Raw genomic sequence first — 21,909 nt, forward strand, 5'->3', positions numbered from 1 at the left:
TTTGGCTGTGGTGATGGCGATGAGAAAGGTTAGCTTTAGTGTTAAGTCCCACAGTGAGATTCAGCCGGATGAAAAGAGGAAATTCAAAGTGCGTTCAGGACTACTGACAAATCCCATGCTGGGAATGTTGGTCTTCTTGGAGGCCTGATCTTTAAACACGCCCTCATTAACTGCATCAGAAGAGGAATGCGAGGCCCATCTGAAACCCGTTTTTGCAAATGATGCTGAAACTTGCACCTTTAGGGTACTTGAGCTTAGCCCTTTAGCTAGGCCTGCTTGGAGTAATTCCAGGATCTGTGGCGCCTCTGGCGATAGTGGGTTCCAGCTATTCTGCTGAGCCATAGATGAGAACCTTTCCCATATCCTACCATAGGTAGTGTTAGTGGTACATTTCCTAGCCTGGAGTAATGTTGATACTATCTCCTGGGAACAGCTTTGTTCTAGGAACCTATTCCTCTTAATCTCCATGCCATTAGGTGCAGTTTCTCCTGAGCCAGGTGAAGGAACTGCCCCTGGTAAAGAAGATCCTGAGTCACCAGTTGAGGTAATGGATCTTCCAGACTGACCTCTCTATTTCTTATGGCTACCTCTGGTGCTGAATGACAACAAGAAGTATTTCCTTCTCTTCTGTGTACAGAACAGGGAATTAAAGGAAATCCCATCAAATAGGACATAGATGTCAACAAATCAGAGGTTTTAACCATTAACGTGTTTGTAATGAGATTTTTTTAAAATAACAAACATGGTATACTTACCTGCTCTGTGCAATGGTTTTGCACTGAGAAGCACTAACCCTTCTCTTCTGGGTTCCCCTGCTGGCACTCCTGGCTCTTCCTGCTTTCTAAGTGCCCCATAGCAAGCTTGCTATGGGGGCATCTGCAGGCTCGATCCCGAGACGCACTGTGTGTGCCCATAGACACACACAGAGTGGCTCATTCTTGCCCCCTGCTCTCTCCTCACAGGTTATGATTGATAATGTGATCAGCTCAATTGTCTGTGTGTGATATGTGTTAAAGATCTGCTGTTATTTGCCAAGAGCAGGCAAGCTCTTTATTGTAGAAGAGGCATGCAATGCATCTCTTATTGTAATATACTAAATGATAACCCAATTTAGTTATTTTATTTATTACAAGTTTTTATATAGCGCTGTCAATTAATGCTTTGCTTTACACATATATTGTACATTCACATCAGTCCCTGCCCTCAAGGAGCTTTCAATCTGAGTTCCCTAGCTCATATTCATACATATACATGGGCCAATTTTGATAGGCGCCAATGAACCTAACAGCATGCCTTTGGAGTGTGGGAGGAAACCGGAGTACCCAGAAAAAACCCACGCAGACACAGTAAGAACATGCAAACTTCAGGCTGGTAGTGTCGTAGTTGGGATTCAAACTGACACCCCTAGTGCTGCTAAGCCAAAGTGATAACCCCTTTGCTTCCCACCACAATGAGGTGAAAAAAAGGCACAACTATAGGCATACAGGAAAGCTTAAGTTTAAGATAACCTTTGCCTTCTAATGATAGAGCTGTCAGCTCCAAGACCTTCCTGAAAAGATGGCAAATTAAAATGCCTTCTGAGATAAGGTCAAATGAAAAACCTTACATAGGGTAAACCCTGAAGCACTGGAAGTACTGGACTTAGGGAGGGGATGTGAGCAACATCCTGGACAAATGTACAAAATCAAGAAATGAGAAACCAAGGATCCTTGAAGACTGGAGGACTTCACAGCCTGGTTCCCTTACTGCACATGCATGATCCCACTGCTGTCTTCTGGGACCTGTGTGTCTCCCAGAAGACAGCGGGGGGACGGAGGAGGCGCCGGACATAGCGTGGATATCTGAGAATACTACAGCTATCTATGCCCGGAAGTGGGAGCAAATACCTGGATTAGACAGGTATCTGCTCCCCCCTCCCCCCTGAAAAGGTGCCAAATTTGACACCAGAGGGGGGTGGGAGGATTCCAAAAAACGAAGGTTCCATTTTTGGGTGGAACTCCGCTTTAACCATTTGCCAACCAGGCCAATTCTGACATTTCTCTCCTACATGTAAAAATCATCATTTTTTTGCTAGAAAATTACATAGAACCCCCAAACATTATATATGTTTTTTTTTATCAGAGACCCTAGAGAATACAATGGTAGTCATTGCAACTTTTTATCTTGCACCGTATTTGAACAGTCATTTTTCAAACTTATTTTTAATTTGTTTGCATATTGTGAAAGATGAAGTTACGCTGAGTAAATAGATACCTAACATGGCACGCTTCAAAATTGCACGACACCTCACATGTGTGGTTTGAATACCGTTTACATATGTGGGCGGGACTTATGTGTTCGCTTCTGCATGCAAGTAGACGGGGACAGGGGCACTTAAAAAAAAAAATTATTGTTAATTTTACTTAAAGTTTTTTAAGTTGACACTTTTAAAAAAGAAAAAAAAAATATTAATTTTATTCCTATTACAAGGAATGTAAACATCCCTTGTAATAGGAATATGGCACGATCGGTCCTCTTTACAGTGAGATATGGGGTCAATAAGCCCTCACATAGGCTGGGACAGCTGAAATAATAATAAAAAACAATCTCGGCTTCCCAGCCAAGGCGGCGCAATTTGTTTGAATGCAGAGGCCGGTCGTGATGTTATAACATGGCACTTGGCCTCCGAATGATCATAGAGACTCCGGCGACCATCTGGTCCGCAGGAAATCTCTATGGTAAACATCTGGGGCCGGCGAATCTGTTCTCCGACTCACCGTTGGCAGTGATGAGTCGGTAAAAGCATTGGAGGGCAGCAGGAGGGGGGGGGGGGGTGTCCCCTCTCACCACCCATAAGAATGATCAAGTGGCTGATCAGCTGTTATGATCCTACTTATGGTGTAGAGAATCCCTGCACAATGTCAAGGACGTCATACGACGGCCAGTTGTCATCAAGTGCTTAAGAGTGGTGTGTACCACATTAATAAGAAATGGTCTAAGAAAATCAGAGTTTCAGCAGCTGACAGACTGCTAAGGCCACAGGAAGATCAGAAACAAAATCTGCTGAGGAAGGCAAAGGAAGACGCTTGTGACATCCTTGCATGATTCAGAGAGGTGAAGTGGGGTCAGTGGCTGGTGAGGCACTGGCTAGTATCAGAGCCAGATACACACAGGTTACATACGCCGCAATCGTTATAGCAAGAGCAATAATTCTAGCACTAGACCTCCTCTGTAACTCTAAACATGTAACCTGTAAAAAACGTTAAAGCATCACCTTAGGGAGGCACAGTGGTGTAGTGGTTAGCACTCTCGCCTAGCAGTAAAAATGGTTGCTGCTTCAAATCCCAACCATGACACTACCTGCCTGGAGTTTTCATGTTCTCCTTGTGCCTGCATGGGTTTCCTCCAACACTCCAAAGACATGCTGAGAGGTTAATTATATATGTATATGTGAGTTGGGGACCTTGGATTGTGGGCTCCTTGAGCATAGGGACCGATGTGAGTGTGCAATGTTTATGTGGAGTGCTGCATATATTGACAGCACTATATTGGTACCTTAACTACTTCAGCCCCAGACCATGTTGCTGGCCAAAGACCAGAGCACATTTTGCGATTCGGCACTGCGTCGCTTTAACTGACAATTGCGCGGTCGTGTGGAGTGGCTCCCAAACAAAATTGATGTCCTTTTTTTCCCACAAATAGAGCTTTCTTTTGGTGATATTTGATCACCTCTGCGGTTTTTATTTTAAAAATCGCAATAAGCGTTTATTGATTGGTTTGCGCAAAAGTTATAGCGTCTGCAAAATAGGGATTCGTTTTATGGCATTTTTATTAATATATATTTTTTTTACTAGTAATAGTGACGATTTGCGATTTTTGTCGTGACTGCAACATTATGGCGGACACATCGGACAATTTTGACACATTTTTGGGACCATTGGCATGTTTACATCGATCAGTGCTATAAAATTGCACTGATTACTGTAAAAATTACACTGGCAGTGAAGGGATTAACCACTAGCTGGCTAGGAAGGGGTTAAGTGTGCCCTAGGGAGTGATTATAACTGTTAGGAGGCGTGGCTACGTGTAACACATCACTGATCATAGCTCCCGATCACAGAGAACTATGATCAGTGACAGTGTCACTAGGCAGAACCGGGAGATGCTTGTTTACATTAGCATCGAGTCCGCGAGACCCGCGATCTTACTCATGAAGCTCTTGGCAGGGTCGCGTGCACGTGACCACACAGCTGCAAACTCAAAGGGACGTACCTGTATGCCCATTTGCCCAGCCGTGCCACTCTGCCAACGTAAATGTACATGCGGCAGTTGGCAAGTGGTTAATTAAACAAAAACAAAAATAATATAATAGATAAGCATCTTAACACAATGTACAATGTACAGGGATAGGGACAATTGTAGTCACGCACTCACTCAGGTTGAACTAGATGGACTGGTGTCTTTATTCAACCTCCCTGACTATGTAACCTATGGAGATTTATAACTTAGCTAGTGTTTTTTATTCATGAAACAGTTTTTTCCCCCAAAAAAAGTTTTAAAAAATTGCTGTGCAAATATTGTGTGACATAAAAAGTTGCAATGACCACTATTTTATTCCCTAGGGTGTCTGCTAAAACAATATATATAATGTTTGGGGGTTCTGAGTAATTTTCTAGCAAAATATTTATGATTATTACATGTAGGAGAAAAGTGTCAGAATTGGCTTGGTTGGCAAGGGGTTAATTACCATAAGTAAGTAATATACAAATAATTATTATATCTTGTTTTTAAGGGAATTTACTATATTTTCAAAATCTGTACTCAAGCAGATGGTTTAACGGACAAATTACTGAAGTTTGAAGTCATTACTTCCAACCAGTAATTTCACAGTAAATAGATAAATAATAAATGATTATGTTATAACATATAGCATATAAATATATGATTTGGCTTGAATATAACAGTACGTTTTCAGCAGAAGCAGTCTCTCCCTCTTAACTGTGTGAGCAAACATGGGATTGTGGGTAAATCTTATACCCATAAACACATGTTTTTTACTTGTAGTAAGGAGGGCTGGGCTGGAAGGGAACATTTGTCTTTTAGACACATGCCCATTCTATGACACTGCAGTGAGAGGCGTGCCTCCACTGCAGCATTTTTATTGGACAGCTGGGACCAATAGTACTTTACCATTGGTCCAAGACTCCAGGCTGTTCATTGAGCTCAGTGCATCTGACAAGAAGTGAGAGGCACTGTGATCTTAACCTCTCAGTCTGCTGCAAACAGAGTGTGCCAGCTTGTATTTAAAGTGGCCACACTGTATTTAGCTTCTGACAGGTTGTGCAAGTACCCCTGTTATCTCTGGAACCAAACTTTTACCAGTGGTGGGTGCTGAGCTACGACCCTTGAGGCTTGATTTTTTTTTTTACGTTCATGGCTCTGCCTCACCTGCCTCCCCTGACTGCACGTCCCTGGCATGATTGTAGGGAAAACTTCAGCCGAGAAAGCAGAGAAACTGGCAATACCGGACTCCAAAGATAGCATAGGCTCTAGGAGCAAAGGGCAACATGATTCCAGGCTGTAGACCTGGCCTAATCAGTAAAATCCAGTGTAACTCCACTTCCACTCCACCCAATGGGTAACATTAGGAGCTCCTGGTGCTCAGCCTGATCAGTATACAAGGTGAGTTTTCAGAGACCTAGAAAGTGCTCCAAAGCTACCTTTTACCTGAACACTATGTAAAAAGTGCCTTATATAGAACCCACTGTCTGAAGGTTACTTCCAAGCTATCCCTGCAATGTCCAATCAAGCAGGGATCTGGAAAAGGCGGTCCAGGCTGAGGACAGCCACATCAGATAGCTGCAATTGAAGAGACCAGTAATAGCAGCATAGTAAAAGAATGTTGGTTGAAGAAGAATTCTTGAAGAAATGGTGCTATTAAAAATAGGTATGTTATACAGCAAAGCTGATGAAAATATGTTAGTCCTTGAAGGACCCTAGCAAAAATGTAGGTGTGCTGGTGGTAGAAGGGGGTTATCTTGAACTGACCTTTTTGCCAGTGTCCAATCCTTCTGCAAAAAGCAGCAGTATAACCCAAAATTGAAATACTGTCTGTGTCCCTCAATGCTTGAGAAAGAAAAATGCTTTATTACAATATACACAATACCATCAATTGTGAAATACGCATTAAAGAGTATGTAAACCCAACATTTCATTTTCCTGATATGTGTCTGCTGTACCATGTACCTGTATGAAAACGCATTCTTTTTGCATTTCTCATTTTGTGTGAAATCCCTGGTGTTCGTGCCAGTCCCACTGCTTTATTATTAACCATTTCAGCCCCCAGAAGAATTTACCCCCTTCCTGACCAGAACACTTTTTGCGATTCAGCACTGCGTCACTTTAACTGACAATTGCGCGGTCGTGCAATGTGGCTCCCAAAAAAAATTGATGTCCCTTTTTCCCCACAAATAGAGTTTTCTTTTGGTGGTATTTAATCACCCCTGCGGTTTTTATTGGTTTGCGCTATAAACAAAAAAAGAGCAACAATTTTGAAAAAAAAGCATTATTTTTTACATTTTGCTATAATAAATATCCCCCAAAAATATATAAAAAAACGTTTTTTTTCCCTCAGGTTAGGCCGATACCTATCCTTCTACATATTTTTGGTAAAAAAATTTAAATAAGCATTTATTGATTGGTTTGTGCAAAAGCTATAGCGTTTACAAAATAGGGGATAGTTTTATGGCATTTTTATTCATTTTATTATTATTATTATTTTTTTACTAGTAATGGCGGCGATCAGCGATTTTTATCGTGACTGCAACATTATAGCGGGCACATCAGACATTTTTGACACATTTGTGGGACCATTGTAATTTATACAGCAATCAGTGCTATACAAATGCACAGATTCCTGTGTAAATGACACAGGCAATGAAGGGGTTAACCACTAGGGGGCAGTGTAAGGGTTAAGTGTGCCCTAGGGAGTGTTTATAACTGTGTGGGGGCGTAGCTGTGTATGACACGTCACTGATCTCTGCTTCGATCACAGGGAGCAAATATCAGTGACACTGTCAGTAGGCAGAACGGGGATATGCTTGTTTACATTAGCATCTCCCCATTCTTCCTCCCCGTGTGATGATCGGGGGTATCCCTGCAGCGATCGAGTCCGCGGGACCTGCGATCGGACTCACGGATGTCCCAGCCAGCACACGCGATGGCACGGTGGCAAATTTAAAGGGAGGTACCTGTACACCCATTTGCCTGTCTGTGCCATTCTGCCAATATACATAGGTGTGCCTGGTCAGGAAGCAGTTAAGACTGTTGCAACAATACAGTGAGGCTAGATTAAACAATGTCATTTATACTGCTTATCTCTCTACAAATTAATTGAATACCATTAAATGGTTAACATGAATGGGGCTTCTTTACTAAAGGCATACAGTACATACCTCCCAACACCTATTAGCAAAAGTATGTAGCCTTAGGATCCACCCCCTGCCACGCCCTTTTAAAGGCAAAAAATACCCCAAAAAATTAGTTAAACCCACTACTACCCACCCACTACTTTTACCACTTCTATTCCTTTATATTGGCTTTTGAAATATACAAATGTAGCAATTTGGAAATTGGACGAAAGGTTTAGCACTAAGAAGATATACAAAGTGCATTTTATATACAACTATATAAATCAGACCGGAAAGAGGGACAGTTGGGCGGTATGAGAGTATATTCACTTTGCAAATGGAATCATCACTTTATAGAATTTTCTTTTTCAATTTCCTTTAGATTTACCTTCAACTATGTAGTGCAAGGGCCTGCCTGATTGCATACACATTGAAAGTGTTTAGGTATGACCTCATATTATAAGGTTTTGGAAAATCTAAAGGAAAGTAGTCGAAGAAAATTGTATAATGTATGGCCAGCCTTAGTGTCAGAGCTGGGTTCAGCCCTTCCTTCCTCTGAGCTGGCCGCTCAGCTGTCGGCTAATTGCCAGCTCTTATCTCTCCACAGTGACTCACCTGTTGATGATATCCTGCTCGCCAGTGCTGCCTACTTAACCAGTTGCTTACTGGGCCCTTAAACCCCCCTCCTGACCAGACCAATTTTCAGCTTTCAGCGCTGTCGCACTTTAAATGACAATTGCGCAATCATACAACACTGTTCCCAAATGACATTTTTATCATTTTTTTCACACAAATGGAGCTGGGTTTTTATTTTTTGCTAAACAAAAAGAGACAACATTTTTTTGAAAAAAAACAAATACATGTTTAATAGTTTGTTATAAAATTTTGAAAGCGGTAATTTTTCCCCTTCATTGATATTCGCTGATGAGGCTGCACTGATGGGCACTGATGGGCTGTTATGATGGGCACAGATAAGGCGACACTGATAGGCATTGATAAGACAACACCGATAGGCACAGATAAGACAATACTGATGGACACTAATAATAAGGCACTGGGTGGCACTGGTGGGTGGCACTGAAAGATGTCACTGATGGGCACTGCTAGGTGGCACTGATGGGCACTGCTAGGTGGCACTGATGGACACTGATGGGTGGCACTGTGGTCACTGGTAGGTGACATTGATAGGCAGCACTGGTGATGACACACTGGGGGCACTGATGGGTGGCACTGATGGGTGGCGCTGTGTGCACTGATGGGTGGCACTGTGGGCACTGATGGGTGGGGCTGGTGGGCACTGGTAGGTGGCGCTGCTGGGCATTGGTAGGTGAGGCTAGTGGGACAAAAGCTTCTCCACGATCGGGACTGATGTCCCTCTTGCAGCCGCCGGTGAAAAATAGCCAATTACAGGCTCTGTTTAGGTCATATGATCAGCTGTCATTAGCTATCAGCTGATCACGTGGTAAGGGGTCAGGATCGAAACTTTACTCAGACCTGTGATCAGGCGTGTCTTATAGACTCGCTGATCACAGGGTGCACAGGCTGCTCATGCACGGGAGGACGTCCATGTACACACTCCCGGAAAATTACGTTTGCGCTGTAGCCATCTTTCAGCTATAGCACGGACGGCAAGTAGTTAAAGAGGTTGTAAATTAGTGTTTTTTCACACTAATGCATCCTATGCATTAAGGTGAAAAAACACCTGGCAGTGACCGGCCCTCCAGTCCCCCCCATTTTACTTACCTGAGCCCTGGAAGTGGGCCCAGTGGGGACGCGCTGTCACTCTGCCCAGGGTTCTCAGCTCTTGATTGTATAGCAGCGCAGCCATTGGCTCCTGCTGCTGTCAATCAAATCCAATGACGTGGGCGTCAGGGGGCGGGGCCAAGTCATACATTTGGCTGCTATGGACTCTGAATGCTGGACACGGGAGCGCGCCTGCAAGGTAACCCCCTTGGGAGAGCGCTTCCCCCAGGGGGTTATTTGATGTGGGGAGGAGCAGCGAGAGCCACCGGGGGACCACAGAAGACAAGGTTTGGGGTCACTCTGTGCAAAACAAGCTGCACAGTGGAGGCAAGTATGACATGTTATTAAAAAATAAAATAAACTAACCCTTACAATCCAGCCCAGATGATCTATGCCTTTGCCTCGGTCAACATCACAGAGACTATCTCCTGCGTTCCTGTTAAAGACTTGCTAGGCTGACATTCCTTCTGGCTCCAGATCCTGCTTACTGTTTCACTACGCTGATCTCTGGCTTCCTGACTTTCTGGCTTGTCTGACTATCCGTTCCGGTTACCAAACTTAGGCTATTTTTTGACTACATTTGTTCTATTTACTTTTACTATTAAAAAAGTGTGATTTAACTTTACTTCTGTCTGATTCATGGTTTTTGCCACTTAGCAAAGTACATTTTCACTTAGCATAATGAATGAGGTGAAACTATGATGACTTAACGGCCTCATGATGGAGGGTAACACAAATCCTAGATCCTGAACATAGTTTTGCAAATTTGGCAAGTGTTAGTAAGTTGTACATGTCATTACAACTACTTAGTGTATCCAGGTGGATTATATCTTGTGTTTTTTCAGGACAAACTGGGCTTTCATTTGGTGAAAAATGGTAATGGATATCTCTTGATTATTTTTGTATCAAAGAAAAACTGTCTCAAAATAGTAAAAACATATACATTTTTTTAAACTTTAGCTGTAGATTTACTATGACCTACCGCCAAAGAACAACCCAAAATAAATTCTCCTTCTCCTAATGATTGCAGCAATACCACAAATGTGTATGTTATTTGCTATTTGTACCTGTAGTTGGGCTCAGAAAGGATGGTGCATATTTTTTTAATCCTACCTAAAATACACAGACCGTAACCTTTACCCTAATCTTTCACCTTAATCTTTGACTCTGACCTTGACCCTATCCCAAATCAAGCCATATTATCTTTATTTTTTATCATTAATATTTTTTTTTGCACACAATTGTTTAAATTTTTTCTCCCCTGGCAAGGTTAAAAAAATATACACTTTAATAGAATATACGGTTTCATCATATTGAACGTAATGCCGATATACACAATGAGAAAATCGTACAAAAATAACCACTTTCGGATAGATCATTCGATAAGCTAATCATTACTTCACAGCTAGTTGCATCCGACTATGGCCTGGTGTACGAAATTTACAGAAGGAAGAGTAGTAAAGTTGTTGTCATTGTTGTTGTCATTGTTATATATTATATTTTTTAAATGTCGATGGGTCATTTTAACATGGTATTATACACTTACCACAGATATGTTTGCAAGTCCAAAATACGGTGCAATGCTCGCACTGCACGTGACTTTATCCATTTGGCACACCGGCATTGATGACAATAAGCTAGAAGGATGAGTGGCTAGCTTCACATCTGTCAAGCCCTTTCCCCAAGCTGCAGCAGCTACGAGCCATAGGAAAGCAAAGCCTCCAGTGACACAAACATCCTGCATAGATAGATATAGAGAGATTTTAAATTACTGACACTGAGCATAATATGTTACTGTTTTATATTTTAAAAGTGCTGTTGGTGTAGTGTAAAGTTGAGCTGGTAAAAGCAGTAAATCAGTAAGTAGGGAGTAAAGAATGTTCTGCAAAAACTAGTAGAACTTTTCCATTGCAAAGATTCATATGGTTTCAGAAATAACTGTGGCTAACACTTCCACATCTATGTGAAAGCCAAACAATGTAAAAAGAAAGTTCCAAAAGAAAGTAAGAAAGAAGACACAGATACACCAAAAGATTCCAAGAAGTATATGGGCACAGCAAACTAAAGGTAGAAATTGTGACACCGTAAAGCCTGCATGCAAGGTACAAGACAAAACAATGAGATTTGGAAGTCTTCAGATAAGGGGACTGGGGGACTTGTTATATCTGTTTCAATGTCAGGCTACGCAGAACAAAAGACTGATTTAGCAGAGTAAGGCTTCATGAACACTATATTCTAGTGACGCTTTTTTCTCCTAGTTTAGCAGGTACAAAAACGCAGAAAAAGCTTAATTTTTGCATGTGCATTCCAGCGCCTGGTATTAATATATTCTATTTGCCAGAATTCTGACCATTACAATGCATTAACATGGAAAGCACCTTATCTCGCCTAATGTGCGTTCAGGCACTTTTGAGGATTTTTTAAGCTTAAAAGCTCCTCTCCTGAACGCAAAAGTAATGTTTTTTTTTTTCCTGCCTTTAAATGGCTCTGCCTCTAAACCCCTATATGTGCTTTGATACATAGGTTAACATTAAAGGGCTCAAACAGCTCAAACGCCTGTAAAAGCAGTGTTTTTTAGTTGCATGGGTGTGTATGAGGCCTTATCTCTGTGCATATTATATCCTGAATGCTGGAATTACCCATTTGGTATGCCAGGAAAGTGAACCTTTGTTTTGTTGATGCTGACTTTGCCCTTCCTCCCCCTCCCTTCCTTTCCCTCCCCTCTTTCCTTCCCCTTCCTTTCCTTTTCCCCTCCCCCTCCCCTTCCCTCTCCTGGGTTTCCTCAGTCACCACTTCCCTCTTGTTCTCCCTCCCCTCCCCTTCCCCCTTTCCTTTCCTCATGCATCCTCCGCTCCTTCCCTTCCTCTCCCTGCTTCCTCCTTAGGGTATTATTTCCCCTTCACCAGCTTGCCCCCTCTTTTCCACCCTGGTTCGTTCCCCCACTGCCTCTTCCTCCCCTCTCCTGTGCCTTTATTTTATCCACCCCCCTCCTCCTGTTCCCTCCCCCCCCCCCCCCTCCCCCCTTCATCTCCCCTCTCTGACCTCTCCATCCCTTCTTTTTCCTCCCTTCTCCTCCAACCCTCTTGGGCTTATCACTTGATATTTTCATATCACTGTGTATTCGCACCGCATTCACACACATCACTTTATTCCGGAGTATACACATCCAGGGTAATCCGGGGGATGTATGGTTGGCTCGACCTTATTATCTGTTCCATCTAAGTACGTCAGGATTAGGCTTCTCCAACACACAATTATCATATATTTTTGTATCTAGATGCCGTTCTGTCTGTCCTCAATGCCTCCCCCAGTCGCCGGGTGAGACCTTCTTGGCGTTTTTTAAGCATTGTGTTGGTACACCGCTGGGGGTAAGAGCCACATTTCTTGTGATTCTGTGTGATTTTTTCTTTCCCATTATACTCTGTTACATGGTTCTAAAAAGTCAACAAACTTCTACTTGATGTAATGTAATTGTGTTTTTTCATAGACGTATGTTTTTTCCTGAAGAAGCTCATTTAGAGCGAAACTAGTTGAAATACGTCACCCTCTGTACAAACTTATTTGATGAGAATTGATTCAATTGTTTAAATAAACTTTGGTTGTATTTTATTTGTGTTATATTATTTTGTTATTTTTATTTTTACATGTACCGCAATAGTCCGTTAGCTCACTTTTGCCCTTGGGTAGTCTGATATGGGAACCAGGCTCCCTACCTCTCTCTCTGTTTAATTTTGGATGATGGTACATTTTCACTATCTTCTTTACTCACTGATATAATGAGGCCTTTTTTTCTATTTATTCTTGATATCTTCATAAGACATGAATGCACAATAGCACGTTAAAGGACATTCTTGCAAAAGTGTACACTTACAATTTGCTGAATGAAAGCCCAGGTTGTCAGGTTACACACACCTACATTTGGTATGCCAGGAAAGTGAACCTTTGCGTTGTTGATTCAGGGCAAATAAGTGGGCTCACTGAAAGAAGAGTTCCACCCAGAAATGGAACTTTCAGGGAACTGAGTCCTCCTCCCCTTCGGTTCCACATTTGGCACCTTTTAGGGGGGGAGCGGATACCTGTCAAATCTAGTTATCTGCTCCCATTTTCGGGGGAAAAATCGCCACAATCTGTGCGGCGAACTACGCAATGTCCGGCCTCTCCTTCTTCCCCCGCTGCCTTCTGGGAGACACAGACATGCGCAGTAGGAAACAGGCTGTGAAGCCGCAAGGCTTTACTTCCTGTTTCCCTTAGTAAGGATGCCGGCGCCTGCACCCGGAGCCAAGGGACGGGTCGGCTTTGGGTGCCGATATCGCGGGCTCCTTGGACAGGTAAGTGTCCTTATATTAAAAGTCAGCAACTACAGTATTTGTCGCTGCTGACTTTTTTTTTCCCCAGGTGGAAACCTGCTTTAACTGCAGTCCTTATCAGCTTCATATATTTCGTTGGCTTCCTTGCCACTATGCTAAGTCGAAAGCAGCAATGAAAAATACCTAGTACTCCAATGTACGGGAAGCATTTGACTCACTTCTATTCATTCCATGTGATAGCATTGGTGCATAGGCTCCATCCAGCAAATTAGGGTGAAGAGAGTGCTCACACGTATGCTAAACCCATGTTACAAAGTTGCAAGTCAAAACTTACAAAGGACATTCTTTCTTTGCTTCTAATGGCTGGACAAATTGGGGGGGGGGGGGGGGGGGGAAGATATCTATGTGGCCAGTGTGGTATTTAAAGTGGCTGTAAATCTCAGACATGAAAAATGAACAAAGTATATCCCTCTATACTGTGTACTTGCCTCAATCCACAGCACTAAGTGTAATTTCGGTTTGCTGCTCCATTCTTCTGCTATCTACATGAGTCCTGACACCAAAATAAAAAGAAGATGACAGGGGAGAGAGCTCCAGCACACATCCTGTGATTGACAGCCTCAGCTCTGTTCCTGTGTGCTGTAGGAAGGGGGGGGGGGGGTAACCCTTCCTTCCAATCAGCTCATAGATCTCCTGACTGAGCTCTGCAGAATAATCTTCATCCCCCCTGCTTTCTGGAATCTCAAACTTGCTGTTCTTTGAATTGATGTAGAGAAGCGAAGATAGCAGATAAACTGGTACAATTTAGGCCAGTCACTTTACTGGGTATATCTAAAGGTTTATAACCAGTTTAAAATGAACCCGTTACACCCCTTTATGCTTATTTTTTATACTTTTTCCCTCAACATAATCCAGTTTTAACCATTTACTCTCTATTGTATAATCTCTTAATTTGCTAGTAATATTTTCACTTTTGCTTACCACAATTGGCACTCTCCGGATTGTGGTGTATCTCTCATGGAAAATCAAGTAAATCACCAAGGCAAACATAGAGTAGAGGAAAGCAAAGACCGATAATGTCACAAAGAATTCAGCCGGTGCAGAGAAATCGCCTGAGAGGTGCAAGACACGGGCTTCAGTTTCATCACATGGTGGCATCTCATAGCGTTGCCGGTACAACCTAGAGCAAACATATACAATGTAAAGCACGGTACATAAACTAACAGTACTGAAAATGGTTGTGATAAGTATCATAGGGAGCCTGATGTATTAAATATGTGCTAATAGTAAAATGTATGTGTGGGCCAACCAATCAGCTCCATCTGTCATTTAAACAGCCCAGGCTTGAAAATCAATCAGGAATTTTACCCTTAGCACATTGTTCATTCATCAGCTACTAAAGGGGCTGATTTACAGTGGTATGGCCTGCGACATTTCATGTGACAGGACTATCTCATTCCTGAGTGTTCTTTGCAGGGTTACATGCTATGCTTCATTTGACTGAAACCTACAGTGCAGGTACAGAGTGAAGCAATGACTGCAATGTTCTGTGGCAAATGGATACCATTCTTCATTATAAATAGAGTCATTAGTGTTTAAAAAAAAACAAAAAAAAACTTACAGGGCAACTCCACTTTTGTAAAATAAACAAGAAATATAGCAAATTAAAAAATAATATAGCATATGCATTCTTCATTATAAATAGAGTCATTAGTGTTAAAAAAAAAAAAAAAAAAAAATAACTTACAGGGCAACTCCACTTTTGTAAAATAAACAAGAAATATAGCAAATTAAAAAATAATATAGCATATGCAGTTGCCATATTGTAATTTAAAGTTATTAAAATTCTAATTCCTTTTCACTCTGCAGCTGCTGTCATTTTCAATGCAATATGGGAGGTGTTCTGTACACAGTTGACGTACAGAATTTCATTAGAAATTTTATTCCGTTTGGAAATGTACAGTAAAACCTTGATTTAAGTGTAACTGGGTTCGAGAGCATTTTCCAAGACAAGCACATTTTTTAAATTTTTGACTCGATATACAAGCAATGTCTTGATAAACAAGTAGTGTCATTTCACAACTGAGTATAAAAGATAAGAGAGGGGCTAAGTGTAGCAATGTGCTTACATTTCATGAAGGTACAACATTTAGCAACTCATATGGTTGATGATTAAAACTGGCACATCTAAGTATGGAGGCATCCGGGGTAAAGCTGTCCACATAGACCATCCTTCTCACCGCCATTGACGTCGTCCCTTCCACGCTGTGCTCCATGAGGGGTTCAAACCTCGCTTTCAGATCACTCTACTGCAAGATAGTCTTTCCGGTAAGGATTGCAGACTGACAGCGGTTAGAGGAAGGGGTGTGGGGGATGGTCTATATGGACAGCTTTATCCCTGATGCCTGCATACTTAGATGTGCCTCTTTTAATCATCAACCATGTGAGTTGCTAAAAGTTGTACCTTCATTAAATGCAACCATATTGCTACACTTAGAGGAGCCTCTCTTCTTTTTCATACTCTGTAGCTCTTGCTGGATTTTGCTTCCAATCCCCTGGGGAGACTTCCATTTGAGGATGTACATTTTATGGTTAAACAACCTCACATTGCTATAATCTTTCTATAAACTGAAGGACTTATGAATAAATTATTGTGAAACAAATCATTTAAGTTTCTATTATTTCTTATGGGGAAATTCGCTTTGATATACAAGTGTTTTGGATTACGAGCATGTTTCCGTAACGAATTATATTTGCAATCCAAGGTTTTACTGGAATTCTGTTTGTAACTTCTGCTGGTGACTGGCTCACTTATTTTCCTAGATGTCCGTACTAAGACACAGGTAAAACTTTAGACATCGTCTGCCATAGGAATTATATTTTTGGTGAGATAAAGTACTTCTAAAGGGATGCAGACACTGCAACATTCCTTGTTAGAAGACTGGAAGAGCATTGGTTGATTAGATTGAACACAAGCACTCCTATTCAAAACCAGACCTTTTCTTAAGAACATAAACAGGTAGGACTCTACAAAGTTTGTTAAAATCCTTGCAATGTACATTGATCACCCAGAGGGGATTATTTTTTTCTCAACAAAAGTGAAGTTACTCTTTAAAGTGGTTGTAAACCCTTACAAACCACTTTGACCTACAGGTAAGCCTAGATTAAGGCTTACCTGTAGGTCCAAGAAATATCTCCTAAACCTATATGGTTTAGGAGATATTTGCCCGAAAACAGGCACCGCTGTCTACGGCGCATGCACTGTAGACAGCGGCGTGCAGGCGCACTGAGCGCGGCATTTTCAACGACGGAGCTGCCGCGCGTGTCGGCTCCCGTGCGCATGCGCGGGAGTGACGTCATCACGGCTTCGCCGAATGACAGCGGCGGAGCTGCGAGACCCCACCAAGAAGATGGATGCGGCGGACTACAGGGGACAGCGGTGACTTCGCTGGCTCCTGTGTCAGGTAAGTGACACATAATGGACTACTATGCGATGCATAGTAGTCCATTATGTTTTGCCTTTGCAGGGAATGAAAGAGGAAGTAAACTCATCAGGGTTTACTTCCTCTTTAAATTAGGTAAAAACTAACATGTTAAAATACTTAGACATCTTGAAAAAGTGTAACAAATTAGGTTTAGAATTAGGTAATAAAAATATAAAATATGTGGGAATATTTTATAGATAAAAAATGTATTATTTGTCAGATGCAATAAAATAACATTGGAGGTCTCACTGAGAGAGGGAGTTAGTATAGTATTATAATGGGACTTTAGAATATTATTGAAATGCAGCAGCAAAAACTGATTTAGCATAGTAAAGCTATATGTTCAAATGAAATTAATAATGATTTTGGATACCACGCTAAGGTTTTACCTGAAAGGATATGAAAAGGACACAGAAATGAGATCTGTGTCTGTCTGTGTTTCTGAAACTTTACACATCACGACTGCTGCTGTTTCTCCACTGAATGAACCACAACATCCAAAGGCAAAGATAGCAAAGAGCTATAACAAAGAGGAAATGAGGGAAAGGAAAGAATGAACATTAGAAGCAAGAGAGCTTCATATAAAAAGACAGATTTTTGCATAGGAAGAGCAGATGCTGTGTAAAATGTTTAACCTATACAAATATAGTATATAAAAGAATCTTGTTCTATACGGTAATATGTGTAAAGACAAGGGCTAACTCCATAATAATAAATATCAAACAGCAACTTGCAGAATTCTATATATAGGTAGACAGGGTTCAAGTGCAACACGGTGTCTTTTATTTTAAAAAAAGAGATGTTTGGGAAAATACTACAAAATGGTCACTAGATGGAACTAAGGGTTAATAAATACTTATTTCCTAGGGTTCGATTTCCTATAATTTGAATTTGCCCCATTTGCACATAACGAATGAGCCAGAAGTTTTGCTGGAAGACTAGCTGCGTAAGCTTTTTTTCTATAAATATACCACTAAGCTTCACATGGTCACTGTCTGCCTATAAAACACATTACATACTGCAAGCTAATATTATTTTCTCTATGTAATACATAAATATTGAAGCCAAGATCATAATGCAGAGCACAAAGTAACATTAAACAGAAACTGTTTTTAGGGCATGTACAAACTGTATGCAAACAGTCTTTCTAATGCCACGTACACACGATCGGAATTTTGGTCTGAAAAAGCGCTGATGGTTTTCCCGACAGAATTCCGACGGTATTTCGCTCAAGCTGTCTTGCATACACACAGTCACACCAAATTCTGACCGTCAAGAATGAGGTGACGTACAACATGTACAACGGGACTAGAAAAAGGAAGTTCAATACCCAGTAGCCAATAGCTTTCATCTTCTAGTTGAATCTGAGCATGGGTGAGTTTTTGCACGTCGGAATTGCATACAAATGATCAGAATTTCCAAAGTTTTTCCGTCTGGAAAATTGAGAACATGCTCTCAAATTTTTGCTGGTTGCGAATTTGGCCAGCTAAATTCCGATGGAGCCTACACACACTCGCATTTTCTGATGAAAAGCTCTCATCGGTCTTTTGTTGGCCGAAATTCTGATCGTATGTACGCAGCATTAGTGTTCATCATAAAAGCAAGTTGTATATGCATACAGTGTGCCTGGATACATTTTAGTGACTTGTGTTTGCATCAATCTGCACAGATCATACATTTGATACTGAAACTATCTGTTAGAATGAAATACAGTATCTCACAAAAGTGAGTATACCCCTCACATTTTTGTAAATCTTTTATTATATCTTTTCATGTGACAACACTGAAGAAATTACACTTTACTACAATGTAAAGTAATGAGTGTACAGATTGTATAAGTGTAAATTTGCTGCCCCCTCAAAATAACTCAACACACCCCTAAGTGAAAATGTCCAAATTGGGGCAAAAGTATCAATATTTTCTTTGGCCACCATTATTTTCTAGTACTGTCTTAACCCTCTTGAGCATGGAGTTCACCAGAGCTTCACAGGTTACCAATGAAGTCCTCTTCCACTCCTCCATGACAACATCATGGAGCTGGTGGATGTTAGAGCCCTTGCACTCCTCCACCTTCCGTTTGAGAATGGCCCACAGATGTTCAATGGGGTTTAGGTCTGGAGACATGCTTGGCCAGTTCATCACCTTTACCCTCAGCTTCTTTAGCAAGGCAGTGGTCATCTTGGCGGTGTGTTTGGGGTCATTATGTTGGAACACTGCCCTCCGGCCCAGTTTTCGAGGGGGAGGGGATCATGCTCTGCTTTAGTATGTCACAGTACATGTTAGCATTAATGATTCCCTCAATGAACTATAGCAATGAACAGAAAAGAAGCACACTCTCAATGAACTGTAGCTCCCCATCATGCTTGACTATAGGCAAGACACACTTGTCTTTGTACGCCTCACCTGGTTGCTGCCACACACGCTTGACACCATTTGAACCAAATAAGTTTATCTTGGTCTCATTGGACCACAGGACATGGTTCCAGTAATCCATGTCCTTAGCTTGCTTGTCTTCAGCAAACTGTTTGTGGACTTTCTTGGACTTTCTTATGCATCATCTTTAGAAGAAGCTTCCTTCTGGGACAACAACAATGCAGACCAATTTGATGCAGTGTGCAGTGTGTGGTCTGAGCAGTGACAGGCTGACCCCCACCCCTTCAAATTCTGCAGCAATGCTGGCAGCACTCATACGTCTATTTCCCAAAGACAACCTCTGGATATGAGTCTGAGCACGTGCACTCAACCACTCGACTTCTTTGGCCAACCATGGCGAGGCCTGCTCTGAGTGGAACCTGTCCTGTTAAACCGATGTATGGTCTTGCCCACCATGCTGCAGCTCAGTTTCAGGGTCTTGGCAATCTTCTTATTGCCTGGGCCATTTTTATGTAGAGCAACAATTCTTTTATTCTTTTTTTCAGATCCTCAGAGAGTTCTTTGCCATGTTGAACTTCCAGTGACCAGTATGACAGAGTGAGAGCAACACCCCCAAATTTAACACACCTGCTCCCCATTCACACATGAGACCTTGTAACACTAATGAGTCACATGACACCGGGGAGGGAAAATGGCTAATTGGGCCCAATTTGGTTATTTTCACTTAGGGGTGTACTCACTTTTTTGCCAGCGGTTTAGACATTAATAGCTGTGTGTTGAGATATTTTGAAGGGGCAGCAAATTTATACTGTTATACAAGCTGTACACTCACTACTTTACATTGTAGCAAAGTGTTATTTCTTCAATGTTGTCACATGAAAAGATGTAATAACATTTTTACAAAAATGTAAAGGGTGTACTCACTTTTGTGACACACTGTACAATGTAAATAAATAGTAGAGATATGATTCCATTGTGGCTGAAGAATACCATAATCCACAAATTGTATTACTAGTTTTCTAACATCATTGGCATATAGTGATAATTTGTAGATTGCCTTATAAGTATGATTATTACTTATTTTGTAACAATGCCAGGTTTGGCCTTAGTATATTTCAATAAATTCACTTTATATATTGTGTATTTGTTAAACCACGTTGTCTCTCCAAAATTTATTTTAGTTAAATTGATTGTAAAGTCTTGTTTTATTTTTCCTATAAAAATAATAAGCATGTTATACTTACCTGCTCTGTTTCAGTGGATTTGCACAGAGCAGCCCAGATCCTCCTCTTCTCGGGTCCCTTCTCTCTGCTCCTGGCCCCTCTCTCATGTTCAGTGCCTCCATAGCAAGCAGCTTGCTATGGGGGCACCCGAGCTGAGTCACAGCTCCCTGTGTCCATTTAGACAAGGAACCCCCAACCCACCCCTGTCCCCTCTCTCCATTGAGTGGCTAGCTGTCTCAGCCAATCAGGAAGGAGAATCTCGGATGGCTGAAACACTCGTAAACATCACTGTATAGGGAGGGACCTCAAGTAAGTGTTAGGGGGCTGCTGCACACAGAAGGCTTTTTATCTTAATGCATGGAATGTATTAAGACAAAAAAACCTTCTGCCTTTACAACCACTTTAAGTGAGATGAAAGAGTAGCTGGGGAAGCACTTTAAATGCACAGGTTGATAGAGTGTTCCTAATTAGAGTTTGGGGTGGAGCCATGCTTGAGGGAAGATTCCTAAAGCAGCCAGGTGAGAGGCGGCCAGTCTTTTAAGCTGATCACATGGAGGGGTAAGCAGACAGGAATATTACTGCAGATCCATGACACCTGGACAGTTTTTCACTGTTTCTAGCACATTCAACTTCAGATAAATTTGCCAGGCTTTTTTCAATCATATGTAGCTTCTAGATCCTCATTTCCCCATTACTGCAAACTCAGCCAGAGCTTTAGAGGTTGACCTCTTTTTTGTCTGGGCTGCATGATTCCCCCTCCTTGTTATTGATGGATGTTCTTGCCCAAACTTCAGTTTTGTTACTGCTTTTGGACATCCCACAGGTTACAGAATATTACCAGCACTGTGTCCTTCAATGAACCAGGAAAATGGAGAAAAGAATGTTATGATGACTTCATTGAGGGTATACAGGTTTCTCTCCATTTGGATGGGGTAATAAAGGCTGTTTCCTTCCCCTTTTTCCTCACATCTTTCATACTACTTTGCTACAACTGAGCCTGCATGGTTGGTAGGGGTTATAGCCAATGAAAGGCTTGTCACACGTAAGTTCTATTTGTTTTTTTTTGTTTAATAATAACATTTTTATTGTGGTTGTAAAATACATGAACAACGGAAAACAAATTTGCGGGAGCAGCAGCTCCAGTAATAAAAAATTCTGAGAAATGTATCTGGGTGAAAGAGATCACATGTAACATGTGGTACATAATATGACAATGAACATATTGTTACTTATGTTGTATACCTTATAGAACTAGTATCCTGTGTAAACTACGTTTAGATTACCATTGAAGCGGTAGAGCTTATTATCTACAAATTCTCTGTTATCTTTATCCTATCAGAGACTGTTCAGTTTTACTATATGGTATAGTTGTTATAAACATAAATTTGGC

At 41.5% G+C, this 21,909-nt stretch overlaps 1 protein-coding gene across 2 annotated transcripts in view; it reads right to left on the bottom strand.

Annotated features, from left to right (window-relative positions):
• SYPL2 (synaptophysin like 2) overlaps window positions 1–21,909 on the bottom strand; it is a 74,593-nt gene that overhangs the window by 2,831 nt on the left and 49,853 nt on the right. For both annotated transcript variants that reach the window (XM_077481348.1, XM_077481347.1), the window contains 3 exons: window positions 17,313–17,443; window positions 14,420–14,618; window positions 10,678–10,869 (listed from right to left, as the gene is read on the bottom strand). In XM_077481348.1, the coding sequence (XP_077337474.1) occupies window positions 10,678–10,869; window positions 14,420–14,618; window positions 17,313–17,443 (522 nt within the window). The remainder of the gene's footprint in view (window positions 1–10,677; window positions 10,870–14,419; window positions 14,619–17,312; window positions 17,444–21,909) is intronic.

The sequence above is a fragment of the Lithobates pipiens genome, unplaced genomic scaffold (genome assembly GCF_037356315.1).
Source record: "Lithobates pipiens isolate NorthernLeopardFrog02 unplaced genomic scaffold, aLitPip1_a1.2 Scaffold_16, whole genome shotgun sequence".
In the NCBI taxonomy this organism is placed as follows: Eukaryota; Metazoa; Chordata; class Amphibia; order Anura; family Ranidae; genus Lithobates; species Lithobates pipiens.